Below are 13571 nucleotides of genomic sequence, written 5' to 3'. Positions count from 1 at the left end.
CCAGCAGCAGCAGCAGACGGCCGGGGCGGCCCTGGGTGCCACCGAGGCCCCGCCCCAGGGCCACCTGCAGAGGTACTCCACGCAGATCCACAGCTTCCGAGAGGGCACCTAGCGCCCGGCCCGGGACGGGGGTGGCAGGGGCGGCCTGGCCCGCTCATCCCGGCCCCGGCCCCTCCGTGCTACGAGCCCCAGGCGGGGGTGGTGACGCCCCTTGAGGACGTGGCCTCAAGGACTCCACTCTCCCTGAATGCCCAGCCGCTTCCCTGGAGCCGTTTTTCCTGGCCTCCCCCTGGAGACAAGCGAGTGGTCTGGGTGAGGCCATGGCCCTGGGCACCATGAGGCCCAAACCTCTGCATGGGGCCAGGTCCAGTCTTTCCACTGAACTAGGGGAATCAGCAGGAGTTGCAAGGCCTTGGCTTTGTAACCAGATTCTTCCCTCTCAACCCCCTCCTGGCAAGGGGAGATTCCAGGAAAAGGTTACTTATGAATTTCCCAGCCACTCCTGAGGCCAAGCCCTGGGAAGGGACCCTCCTTCAACCTTCGTCATAGGGCTAGATGGGGCCCACGTGGGGTAAACTGAGGCTCAGAACTAACCAGGCAAAGCCCAAGGCCGCTCAGGGAGTGTGGCCGAGCCAAGATGGCTGGAGCTGCCAGAAGCTCTAATCAGATGATCTCAAATTCATTCTAGAGGGACTTTGAGGGGAGGAGCTGGAATCTTCCTCCTTCCTCCCAAGTGGGTGCTTCTGGGGGCGGCAGCCCCCAAGCTGTGCCTGGCCAAGGAGGGTCAGGGCCCTCCTGCTGAGGGTGCCAGGAAGCTGGAGCAGGAGGCAGGGCTGGGTGCATCTGGAAGAGTCGTTTCAAAGCCCTGGGTCGCCCCCCAGAATGGCCCTGGGGCCTCCCGCCCAATCCTGGCCATAGGAGGGAGGAGCTTTGTCTGGAGCCCCTCACAGGCTCCCACCCTGACTTTTCCTCACTGTCATGTGTGTCCCTGATGCAGGGTCGTCGTAGGCTTGGTAGAGGGCAGCTTGTAGGACATGAGGATGCTCTTGGACCTTGGTTTGAGCTGGAGCCCGTTGGGCCTTTCTATGGGGCGAAGCCTGGGGTGGCAGGTTGGGCCGCTCCCTGATAGCCGGGCCCAGTGTCTTGGCACGTCCCCACTGCCTCAGGCCAGCTTCCTTCTGTCAGTCGTTCCTGCCCCACCTGCTCTACCAGACTTGGCCACTGTGCTCTCCCCTCCCTTGTCCCTCTACCCAGAGCTGTCTCAGAGGCCCTTGGGGGCCAGGCCCCTCTGGACGTGCCAGGAGTGAGAGCCACACCAAGATGGGAACATGGCTGCCACAGCATGGCCAAGGGCTCTTGCTGGCCCGTCCCCACCAGGCGACCTCGCCCTTCCCAAGCTTGGGGGTCCCGCCACCAGACGTTGACGGTCCCTACGGGCGGGGCGTCAGCCCTGACCACACAAGGGCAGCAGGTGGTGCCCCCAGGAACAGGCATTATTGCTTTGATCCTGACTCTCCTGGTCAGACCCGCTGGAGGGCGGCCTGGGCACGTGGGTCTCATCTCAGTGACACTTGCTCACGTGCCCTTCCTGGAATCCTCTGGAGGCCTGGTCAGGTCCCAGCCCCCCACCCTTCATCACAGCTCAGGTGGGGACCCTGGGCCTCTGGGTCTGCCCTCGGGAGGGGCCGCTCTGGAAGGTCAGTTGGGGATGGCCACCAATGCGAGCCCCGGTTGGGCCCACCTCCAAGCTCGGGACGTAGAGCGCCCAGGCCACCCTGCGGTGGGGCTTCAGCCCCGGCAGGGATACAAGGTGGTAGCGACCGCCACCAGTCAGGGTCGACCACGTGCTACAGATCTGGCAGCTCTTGTTTCCGGCTGGGCCTCGGCCAGGACAGGGCTCAGTCCACCCCTGAACTTGCTGGATGAACCTGAAAGCCCAGGGTGGGTGCCCAGAGGACTCTCTGTTGAGGCACACACGTCTGGTGACTGGCCACAACTCGGAGGGTGGCACGAGGGCCTGGGGTCACTGCTTTGCAGGACAACGGCCTCTCGGCGCTTTCTCTCTGCCCCAACCTGGCAGCTGTGCCCCTCTGGCTTCCCAGAGGGTGACCTGGTCCCAGCCACCCAGTGGGTCTTCACCCGTGGACAGAGGGATCTGCATGCCCTGCAGCCACATCACAAAGGATCCTGAGGTCCCAGCCCTGCTTCTGGGTGTCCAGTGTCAGGGGGAGGAGAGGGGACAGGTCTGCTCCCTCAGCCCCATCCTAGACCCCAAGGCCGGGCTGGATCCTCCGTCCTGCAGGGAGCCCCTGCCTGGCCATTGGGGCTCAGTTTCCTAAAAAGTCTGCACAAGCGGGACAGGGGCCCACACGCTGCTGGGCCTTGGCTGCCTGGACTCATCCCCGAGCCGTCGACCCCTCCACCCTGGCCGACAGGCACCCTGAATGAGCTCCGAGGTGACACCACCATCAATGCAAGCAGAGAAACCAGAATTGTGACTTTGTCTGGGAAAACCCAACTGGAACTAAGTGGCCCATGCCCCTGCTGTAATGGTGGTGAAGTGTTTCCTAAATGACCCAAACTGACGTTTATTTTTTCTAATGGCCCCTTCAAAGTACTAATAAGATTGATGCTGTGTCATAGAGTGAAAATAAAAGACGTCATGGCAGTTGCTGCTTTTGCCCTGTGACAGGCGCGTGGGACTGTGCATGTCAGTCGCAATGTCTCAATAAAGACACCACACACAACACGCTGGCGTACGTCTTTACTGAATAGAGCATCCGAGGAAGTGATGCTGGGCAGGTAAACAATGCTCAACAGCGAGAGGACACGTCACCCTGGAGAAGGGCAAAGTGACCCCCTCGCGGGGCTTCGCCGAGAGCCACCTGCAGACAGCAAATCACAGCAGAGTGCACAGGTCGCTGTTGTGGGGAACCAAACCCTAATGCCCAGAGAAAACCTGACATTGAATTGCAAACATTGCGCGTGGCCGCCGCCACCAGGGCCCTCCCGTGACTGGCCTGTGAGCTCCACACTCACACCCGGCGTCGCCCACAGAAACGCTGAGAGCCCTAGGTCTCTTGAATGCCTGCTGGAGGGCCCAGAGGACATTCCCTAGTGTCAGCTCTGGGTAGCAAATGCTGACAGCAAAGCTGTCCATGCATAACTGAGGACAAAACACAGGATTCCCAGGAAGGCCAGTTGGTAACGAGTCTGTTCCTTCCATCTCAAGCTGTGCAAACGACCTCCTGGGCAAAGGAAGGGGAAGGGCTGATGGGAATGATGGCGGTGGTGACTCTGCACATGGATGTGGTCTCCAGCCATGGGCAGCCCCTCCTCCCCTCTCGGCCTTCCTGTTGGGGCCCTGGCCCACCAGTAGGAGGATAGCCCTGCACGTCAGTGTTTATTTCCAATCTGCCAACTCCCTCCTTAGCTTTTTTTTTTCTGAGTTGGAGTCTCACTCCATTGCCCAGGCTGAAGTGCAGCGGCATGCTCACGGCCACCCCAGCATCAACCCGCTGGGCTCTGACGATCCTTCCATCTCAGCCTTCCAAGTGGCCAGAACTACAGGCGCGCACTACCACACCCAGCTAATTTTTGATGTATTTGTAGAGACGAGGTCTCGCCAAGTTGCCCGGGCTGGTCTCGAACCCGTGGGCTCAGGCCATCCACTCGCCTCAGCTTCCAAAGTGCTGGGACTACAGTCTGAGCCACAGAGCCCGGCCCCTCCTTAGCTTTTGAAATGAAACACTCTTGGCAAGTCCTGCTCTGAGAAAGTGGTCACAGCACGTGGCAAAGCGGCCCTGGCCCACAGTCACTTCTCTGGGACAGGGTGGCCAGGAGCGGTGAGCCCAGATGCTGTCTGAGGTGCCGGCTCTAGGGGACTCGTTACTGAGCTGTGTTCCAGAAGGGCTCCAGGCTGTAGGTTCCAGGTCCCAGGCTCCAGGTGTCTGGCCCAGAAAGGTGGGAGGCAGACGGGAAGGAAGGGGCAGAAGGGGCTAAGGCCGCTGGGGGTGCAGCCCCCACTCCACCCCCCACAGTGCTTCTCACAGATGGGGACATGTGTGGGAACGTTCGTTTCACATCTCTAGGCCTTTTGGGCAGTGCCTCTGAAGTGGCCACGGCCTTGGACCAGGTTCCCTCTTGAGTCCACCTGGTGACACTTGTTCCACGACACACTTAAGCCCAAGAATGGCTCGACCTTGACCCTCCACATCCAGCACCGTCCCAGCGTCCAGGTGGGCAGGAATGGCTTCAGCAGTGGACAGGCCTGTGGGCTTCGGGTGGGGCCCTGGGCTCCTGTTCCCGGGACGTGCCCCGGGGGGCCCTGGAGGCATTGGCCCGGACTGAGATGTGGTCCCAGCCTCCCTGGAGGACAGAACTGTGTCACCGGAGGTGCCAGGGCTCTAGGACCCCGAGGGGGCCGGGTCCCAGGGACTGCCAGGCCTCTGTGACGCTGTGGCGCCCCGCCTGTGGGGCCCGTACATACACAGTGTGACAGCGCAGCCCCACTTACCCCGATGCCATAGTCCCAGCCCTGGCCCTTGGGCTCATGTGGCTGCACGCCCGTGCGGTGACACACTGTCCCCCGACTCAGGCCGTGGCTCCCTTGCACCTTGTCCGCGATCACCCAGATCTGGAATGAAGACCTGCTGAAACCCCAGTGGTGGGGCTTCTGGGGGTGGGAGGGGGGAAACCAGACAGGGAACCGGGGCACTCCAAGGACCCGCGACCCTCTGACGCCCTGACCTGGTCCAGGGGCCCCACGGAGACCCGGCACACGTTGTTGGACACATGCTCCCAGCTGGAGCCTTGTGGGTAGCTGGGTGTGATCCCCTGGCGATACCACAGGTTCCCTGGGGACAGAAGCAGGGGGGTCAAAAGCAGAGCCCTCTAGGCCCCTCCTGCCCGGCCGGAGGAGACCAGGCCCCACCTGGGACCACCTCAGTCTGGGAAGCCAGGGGGGGTCTGACCTCCACTGCTCCACACTCCCGACCCACACGAGGGCCTGGGCTGCAGCCAGCTCTGCCCGCTGCAGGCCTGGGTTTGCCTCATAATCGTCCCATTGTGCCGGGCAGGGCTGGCATCTCATGCCTCTCGCTACTCAGGTAGAAACTGAGGACAAAGCATTTTTAAACAAATAAAAAGAGAACCGGATCTGGAATAAACACCCTGGGCTGAGTCTTGATTCTCCCTTTCTTTGCCTTTTCCTCTTCTGTAACAGCTACAGAATGTTGAAGGGAACTGGCGACAGCCCTGCCTGGGGAGAGCCAGCCTGAGCTGTCCTGGGGCTCCTGTGTCACATGTAGGCCTGGGTGGAACCTTCGAGAAGACAGGCCTAGTACAAGCCCCGCTGCAACATCACCCAGCCTTGATGCTGTGTCCTCGGTAGGCCTGAGTGTCCTCTGCCCTCTGTCCTGGTGAGGGATTGGCTGTCTGGGACTGGGGTCCCTAGACCCTGCGTTAACTCGCCTCTCACAGTGGCTGGGGGGGGCTTGAGTCAGGGCCCTGCGGCCTGGGCTGTAGCTCAGTGTCCTGTAGTTGCCAAGACAGGGGCGGGTCATACCGCACGTGGAGCCCGGTACCTGGCTGTGACACCTGGCGCCCCACGTCCCCGAGAAAAGTGTGGCCCAGAAGGCCTGGGCACTCCTGAGAGTCTGTGCCTCTCCTCCAGGTCTCGTCCCACCAGGCGCTCACACATCCCTGACCAAGGAGAGTGTCAACAAGACTTGCCATTCTCATCCAAGGCGTACACCGATGTCTGACCCACCGACACCTGCTTCAGTCTCTGTCTGGGAGGAGATGGGATGTGGTACCAGCAGTCACCTGCAAAGGGGGAACTGACTGAGGCTACAGCAGGAGACATCACACCCGTGAGCAAAACCTTGACAGCGCAACCTCAACCTCCGCCCCTTCTCCTGGACAGACCTGGATGCATGGCGGGGCCTGGTGTCAGCTCAGCCCTCCAGCCTTGCCTGGGCCTTCGGCGGCTGTGGCGGGTTCAGATGAACCCACCTCAAAAGCAGGGACACAGAGGTGCCCAGTCTGACACGCGGCGGAGTGCCAGCCCAGAGCCAACCCAGCCCCAAGGGGAAAGCAGCTGCATGCCAGCCTCCCCAATACTGGGCACCACCTGAACACAGAGCAAAGAATAAGCCAGCAGGGCCCTCCCTTTCAGAGACCCACCAGAGTGGTGACCGGGGAGTGGCCCCACAGGGCAGAGGCACGGGGGCCCCCAAGAAGAGCTGAGTGGGCTGGCTGAGGGCTGCCCCACATCAGAGGTGACTGCTCCAGTCAGTCCCAGTGGGAGGGGATGCAGCTTCTGGGGATCCTGGCTCGGCCCTGTGCGTGGCCCAGAAGGACATTCAGCACATACTTGTCGAGCTGAACTAAAAAGGAGACCAGCCGACTAGCTGCTCGTGACACAGAAACACAGGGAGCTGCCGTGGCTTGGGGCCGTGTGGGGACCTTCTGGAGGGCAACACTTACCGGCTGGCTGAGAGGGGGACACAGAGCCCCGATAGAAGGCAGAGCCATCTCGGGCCACGGCCCACACCTGGTAGCAGGCACCGATGGAGACGGAGGTGAAGGGCTGGTCAGTGCCCACGTGCAGCCAGGAGGAGCCCTGGGGATAGGTAGGAGGGGCACTAAAGCAGCTGCCAGGGGCCCTAGACCTGCCCACCCCCCGGGCCCAGGTGAAATGAGCCCAGCAGGTGGGACACACATGGCAGGCTGGGGTGGCTGGGGTCACACAGACCCGCTCGGCCTGCCTCAGCCCTGACCATGCCTGATCGGAACCCCTGGGCTCCTCCTGAGACACAGTGGAAGCGTCTCACCAGGGCACCGACACACGAGGGCTCTGGCGCCAAAGAGCCACCGTATCCCTGGGTCTGCCTGTGTCCCCTCTGCCCAGGCCCCAAGAGGTGGCGGCTCCTCACGCCAGCTTCATCCTTGGCACCACAGGGCCTAGTGACCCACTCAGGCACGTGCAGAGTCCTGGCAGGCCTGGGGAGTCTGAGCCCAGCCGGGCACTGGAGCAAGAGTCCTGGCTTTGTGGGGAATCTGCTGGGCCCAGAGGCTCACCGCGGGGCTGAGCTCCGACACACCCAGGCGGCACAGCACGTCCCCCTTGTCGCTGACGGCCCAGAGTGCGATGCTGGGCCTCCTCCCGTGGGCGCCTGGGCTCTCGGGGATGATGGACACGTCCCTGAGGGCGATGGGGGCCACCTCCAGCCAGGGCCCGCTGGTCACCAGCTTGCATTTTCTGTACGGTGGAAAGGGAACAGCCCAGGGACACCTGGGTGACTGCCAGCCCGGGGCCTTCCCCCAGAGCCGAGAGGATAGGGGAGTCCCCTGCCTGGGCTCGAGAGAGGCTGGAGGCAGGGCCCCTGAGAGAGCCCCCAGGGGGTGGGAGTGAGGGGTCCACAGGTGACTCCCTCGCCAGGCCCATACCCTGTCCTGCCCACACGCAGAGCCTGCCAGTGACATTTCTCTTATTTGTTCTTGAAAACAAACTTCTGAAACCAGAGCGTTAGGAGCCTGAGGGCATTTCCTGGGCTGACATTTACTTTGATTCTGCGTTCCCCTCCCCCTCCCTGCTGCTTCCTCCCTTGGGGCTGAGGTCAGAGGCCAGGAGAGCTGACCCAAGAGGAACCAGAGCTCCCCTCAGTGCCCGTCACCCTGCAGTTCCCCTCACCTGGCCCAGCACCTTCTCCGGACAAAATCCTTCATGGTTTTGTATCCATGGTATGAGCTGCAAGAGGAAGATTAAACCCAGGCACTTCGTGGAAGTTTCAGAAAAGGGATCCCGCACACGCCCACTCTTTCTCCACCTACCACAGGCCTCAGTGTAGGCCACGGAACAGGTTCAAAGAACACAGATCTCAAGAGGTGCCTCCTGGCTCCGAGGGTCTCCCCAGGGTTGGGGTCTCACTGGGGTTGGGACCTCCTTGGGCCCAGGGCAGGACAGTTGCTCACCCAGGGGGTCAGGCCAAGGGGACTCTGAGCCTCCCTTCCCCAGGCCCCATCAGAGTCCTTTTGGGGAAGATCTTCCGTGGAGCTCAGGGCCTGAGACCCGGGGAAGGCTGCCTGGGAGGCTGGGCTGCGGCCAAGGGATGGCCCTAGTCTGCTCAGAAGCCTTCCGGCCTGGCCCCAGCTCAGGCCCTTCTGGCTTTTTCTGGCTGGGCGTGACCCGTGTACCATGAAGGGACTGTCCACGCACCTGTGTTCCAGGTCCCAGGGCCTCCCAGGAGGGTGCCCACCTCACTCCAAGGGGCTCATGCTGCCCCTTCACCTACACCCTGCCCGGGCTGGGTCAAAATCTTCCCAGTCGGGGCCTGGCCCAAAGCCCCCCAAAGCCAATGTGCCCTCCTGCAGGCCTTCAGCCCAGTGCTCCAGGTCCCATGTCAGGCCCTCCCAGAATCTGGGCTTGGCATGACAGGGACAGACCAAGTATGAGAGCCACCGAGCTCCCACCTGCACCACCGACCAGGGCCACGTGCGCCAGGTAAACCAGATGTGTGGGTATAGCTCCCCTCCCCCTCCCATGCCCTCGGATGGCTCCCTCTGCTGAGGTGGCAGCAGGGCTCTGCTCCTTAGGGGTCAGTTCTTCAGCTAGGCCCAGGACTGTGGGGCCAGAGCTACCCAGGGCTGGGAGCAGCACTCAGTCTACTGATGGTGAGGCTGCCACTGCCAGGGCCGAGAGGGCAGAGGACCAGGCCTGGGGACCACATGCCCTGGGGCCCTGCTGCTTTGGGATCTAGCCCACAAGGCCCTATGCGGGGAGAGGCTTACGCAGGGAAGTCGCTGGCGTACTGCCACCCCTCCTGGTCAGTGCCCCCAGGAATGCTGAAATCCACGAACCAGTCGGAAACCTGGGAGGAGTGAATCCGTGAGGACCGGACCCCCAAAACCCACATAGCAGTCAGAAAGCTCAGGAAGGGGTGGGAGGGGAGGGTCAGTGTGGGCGGACCGCTACATCCCCCAGGGCTCACCCAGGTCCACTGCAGGGATGGGGGCTTCATGCCGGCCTTGGTGCACTCCTGCAGCCCCGTGGCGTCACTCCACATATACCGGTCCGTGGGCAGCCCCCTGTGGCAGGATGACAGGGGTGATGACCCGCTCAGCACACCCCAGCACACCTGAGCTCCAGCCCCAGAGCAAGCTGCCTTCAGACGCGCTCACTCCCGACGGTGACACGCAAAACCAGAACTGCCCTGGGTGAGACCCACTGGGGGACCTCACATATCCAAGTACCAATCAGCCCATCCACTGAGGCTACCGTGCTCCACGCAGTCTGGGGGCCACCTCTCTTTGCCTCGAGTTATGGGCTGATGTCAGAGTCCTCACCCCTAGTACCCGTGAATGTGACCTGATTTGGAAATAGAGTCTGTGCAGATGATCAAGCTCAGATGACACCATTAGGGTGGGCCCTAATCAATATGACTGGTATTCTTACGAAAAGGGAAAACGTGGAAGCAGAAATGCTCAGAGGCAAGAGGATGTGAGTACATGGAGCAGATGGCTGTCTACACACCTGGGACAGAGGCCTGGAGCCCGGAGAAGGAGTCAGTCCTGCCGACACCTTGGTCTTGGGCTTCTGGCCTCCAGACCTGGGGACAGCACGTTCCTATTGTTCGTGCCATGCACCTGCAGTACTTTGTTACAGTCACAGTACACTAGTGTGAGTGCAAGCAACACACAGGCCAGTTTCGGGTGGGCGACTGTGAGGATGAGGTGCGGGAGGCCAAAGTGGAGCACACACTGGTGAGGACTAGCTATGGCCCTCGGTCTGCCCTCTCTCACATGGACCCGGGGGAGCAGCACTGCCCTGTCCCTCATGAGGACTAAAGAAGATGTGAGGGGAAAGCAGAGATTCAAGCTACATTGGACAGTCAAGCTGCAGGTTGTCAAGAGATATTGTGGCAATGCCTATCAACTGCCTTAGAAAAGCTCAAATCTGGCCGGGTGTAGTGGCTCACGCCTATAATCCCAGCACTTTGGGAGGCCGAGATGAGAGGATTGCCTGAGCCCACAGGTTCAAGACCAGCCTGGGTAACTTGGTGAGACATCATCTCTACAATAAATAAAAAAAAAATTAGCTGGGCGTGGTAGTGCAGGCCTGTAATTCCGGTTACTCGGAAGGCTGAGGCAGAAGGATCGCCGGAGCCCAGCAGGTCGAGGCTGCGGTGGCCAGGAGCGGCCACTGCACACCAGTCTGGGCGACAGAGTGAGACTCCAACTCAAAAAAAGAAAAAGAAAAAGAACAAGAAAAGCTCAAATCCTCTGACTTATTGGGATAATCAGAGGAACACACAAATATTTACACACAAGGAAATCCTTTAAATGGTTCTGTACGACAGTGAAAGGTCACAATCTACATGTCCAAGAATGAGCAGAAGTCAGATAATCCGGCCCCACCCCTGGGTGTGGAATGGGGAGCCCATTGAGCCACCTTCAGTGCCAGCCCTGTGTCTCCCACACAGACAACACGTGCACATAGAGGGCCATCTCAAGGTGACCCTCACATGCTAAAGTGGCTGCTACCTCTGGCTGTGAGGTTAGCGTTGCCATGTATTTGTTCTTCGTATCTTTTGGCATTTACTTCAACAATTTTGAAAAAGTAGAAAAGGAAATTAATTATGTATTTTTTCTTTTTTGGGAGCAATCAGGTTTCACTATGTTGCCTAGGCTGGTCTTGAACTTCCTGGCCTTAATTGATTCTCCTTCCTTGGCTTCTCAAAGCGCTAGTATTACAGGCATGAGCCACTTCACCTGGCCACAAGTACATCTTTTTACGTAGACTCAAACAGTTAAAAAATAAGGTTTAGGCCAGGTGCAGTGGCTCAGCCTGTAATCCCAGCAGTTTGGGAGGCTAAGGCGAGAGGACTGCCTGATCCCTGGGGTTTGAGACCAGCTGGGACAACTTGGTGAGACCTTGTCTCTACAATAAATCACAAAAACTAGCTTTGTGTGGTGGTGTGCTTCTGTAGTTCCAGCTACTTGGAAGGCTGAGGTGGAAGGATCACCTAAGCCCAGCAGGTCGAGGCTGTGGTGGCCATGAGTGTGCCACTGCACTCCAGCCTGGGCAACAAGAGTGACACTCCAACTCAAAAAAAAAAAAAGTAAAGAAACAAATTTAGCTGGGTGCAGTGGCTTATGCCTATAATTCCCACACTTTGTGAGGCAGAGGTGAGAAGATTGCCTGAGTCCAAGTGATAGAGACCAGTCTGGGCAACTTGGTGAGACCTTGTCTTTACAATGAGTCAAAATATTAGCCAGGCACAGTGGCACACGCCTGTGGCTCCAGCATCTTGGAAAGCTGAGGTGGAAGGATCGCCTGAGCCCAGCAGGCCGAGGCTATGGTTGCTGTGAGTATACGCCAGCCTGGGTGACAGAGTGAGACTCCGACTCAAAAAAAAAAATTTACAGGTTTAAATGTGCCATTTATATTGTATCAAAAATATGAAATATAATCTAATAAAAGATGTCAAGACCCCTGCATAGAAAATTATAAAACCTTATTAAGAAGAAATTACATAAATGGAGGTATATACTCTGTCCACAGAGTTAGGGACTTACTAATGGAAGACAAATATGCTATCCAAGTAGATCTACAGATCCAGATCTTCCCAACCCAGATCCTAATGGTTTTTAAGGACTGGGACAGGCTGCTTCTAAAATTCATCTAGAAATGCTCCAGGAAGAGCCAAAACACCACTGAAGGAGATGAGAAGATTGGTTCTGCTAGTTTTGAAACCTCCCTATGAAAGGACAATGAGTGGAACCATATGGTAAGCTCAAGGATACCCAGCAACTCATCAGGAAAGACAGAGTGGGAAGACTGCTGCCCACATAGACACTGAATTTAAAACCAAGGTAGGCCAGGCACGGTGGCTCATATCTATAATCCCAGCACTTTGGGAGGCTGAGGTGAGAGGATTGCCTGAGTCCATGGGTTCGAGACCAGCCTGGGCAACATGGCAAAACCTTATCTCTACAATAAATCAAGAAAAACTAGCCAGGCAAGGTGGCACATGCTGTGGTTCCAGCTACTTGGAAGGCTGAGGCGGAAGGATCACCTTGAGCCCAGCACTCCAGCCCGGGCAACAGAGTGAGACTCTGACTCAAAACAAAAAACAAAAAACAAACAAACAAAATCCAAGGTGGCACTTTGTAGTGCAGGATGGAGAGGACAGTCTTCTCAGTGAAAAATGTGAGTTGCTGGGCGCGGTGGCTCACACTGTAATCCAAAGCACTTTGGGAAGCTGAGGCGGGAGGACTGCTTGAACCCAGGAGTCGAGACCAGCTTGGGAAACATAGACCTTGTCTCTACAAAAATAAAAAAAATTATCCAGGTTTATTGGTGCACACCTATAGTCCCAACTTCTCGGGAGACTGAGACAGAACAATCGCCTGAGCCCAGGAGGTTGAGGCTGTGGGGAGCCATGATCCATGCCACTGCACTCCAGCCTAGGCAACAGAGTAAGACCCTGACTCAAAAGAAAATAATAGTAAAATAAAATAAACAAAAACAACTTGACCTCACATTATGTGCCAAACAGTTACCAAGAGTTCTAGACTTAACTGCACAAGGCAGAAGAGTGAAGCTTGTAGAATAAGGTGGATAAACTGCGATGTGAGCCACTTCAGGCTCCCTGCCTATTTGGGCACAACCGTAAGATAAGGGTGGTTTTTACATGTTTAAATGGGAAAAAATCAAAAGAACAACAATGCTTTGTGACATGGTGAAAATGACGTCTAGCCAAGTGTAGTGGCTCATGCCTGTAATTCCAACAGTTTGGGAGGCAGAGGCAAGAGGATTGCCTGAGCTTAGGGGTTCGAGACCAGCCTGGGCAACTTGGTGAGACTTCGTCTCTATCCTAAATGAAAAAGTTAGCCAGGCATGGTAACACATGCCTGTAGTCCCAGCTTCTTGGAAGGCTGAGGCGGAAGGATTGCTTGAGCCCAGGAAGTTGAGGCTGTGGTAGCCGTGATCATGTGACAACACTCTAGCCTGAGTGACAGAATAAGACTCTGACTTAAAAAAAGAAAAGAAAAGAAAAGAAAATGAAATGCCATTCAAATTTCAGTGTCCATACACAAAGTTTTATTGAGACACATCAAAGCGCCTTTGGTGACATGTGACCTATAGCTGCAGGAATGAGTGGCTGTGACAGAGACCGTAAGGTTCACAAAAACTAAAATATTTACTATCTGGCCCTTTCTAGAGAAAGATTGATGACTGCTGCTCTAGAAGACAGCAGACTATGTTCATTGCCTCTGGTTGATGAGATTTCATAAAAGGATTTGTTAAAGAACCTAACTGTGTAAAGAAAAGGACTGATCAACTAGACTGCATTTAAAAACCAAAAGTCACCTCTGAGAGGGTGAAAAGGCAAACCATGGTATAGGAGACATCTGACCTCTACCCCCAAAGACTAGTGTTCAAAGTCAAGATGGCAGGTCTTGGTAGGGGGTGATAATGAAAGAGAACGGAGCCGGGTTCGGTGGCTCAGCCTGTAATCCCGCGCCTTTGGGAGGCTGAGGTGAGAGGATTGCCTGAGCCCACG

At 57.5% G+C, this 13571-nt stretch overlaps 1 protein-coding gene across 1 annotated transcript in view; it reads right to left on the bottom strand.

Moving 5' to 3' along the window:
- Nucleotides 1-3946: 3946 nt before the first annotated feature.
- The window catches only part of TECPR1 (tectonin beta-propeller repeat containing 1), a 25533-nt gene continuing 15908 nt past the window's right edge, over nt 3947-13571 (bottom strand). Inside the window, exons 16-24 of the mRNA XM_008072900.2 lie at nt 8994-9090; nt 8794-8873; nt 7697-7753; nt 7084-7264; nt 6490-6625; nt 5734-5826; nt 4750-4856; nt 4517-4636; nt 3947-4368 (exon numbers count right to left, since the gene is read on the bottom strand). Of these exons, the coding sequence (XP_008071091.1) occupies nt 4255-4368; nt 4517-4636; nt 4750-4856; nt 5734-5826; nt 6490-6625; nt 7084-7264; nt 7697-7753; nt 8794-8873; nt 8994-9090 (985 nt within the window). The 3' untranslated portion in view covers nt 3947-4254. The remainder of the gene's footprint in view (nt 4369-4516; nt 4637-4749; nt 4857-5733; nt 5827-6489; nt 6626-7083; nt 7265-7696; nt 7754-8793; nt 8874-8993; nt 9091-13571) is intronic.

This window comes from Carlito syrichta, unplaced genomic scaffold (assembly GCF_000164805.1).
Source record: "Carlito syrichta isolate Samal-C Ts95f unplaced genomic scaffold, Tarsius_syrichta-2.0.1 Scaffold315497, whole genome shotgun sequence".
Taxonomy (NCBI): Eukaryota; Metazoa; Chordata; class Mammalia; order Primates; family Tarsiidae; genus Carlito; species Carlito syrichta.
Note: the sequence above shows the minus strand (reverse complement) of the source record. Positions and strands in the feature narration are given on the sequence as shown.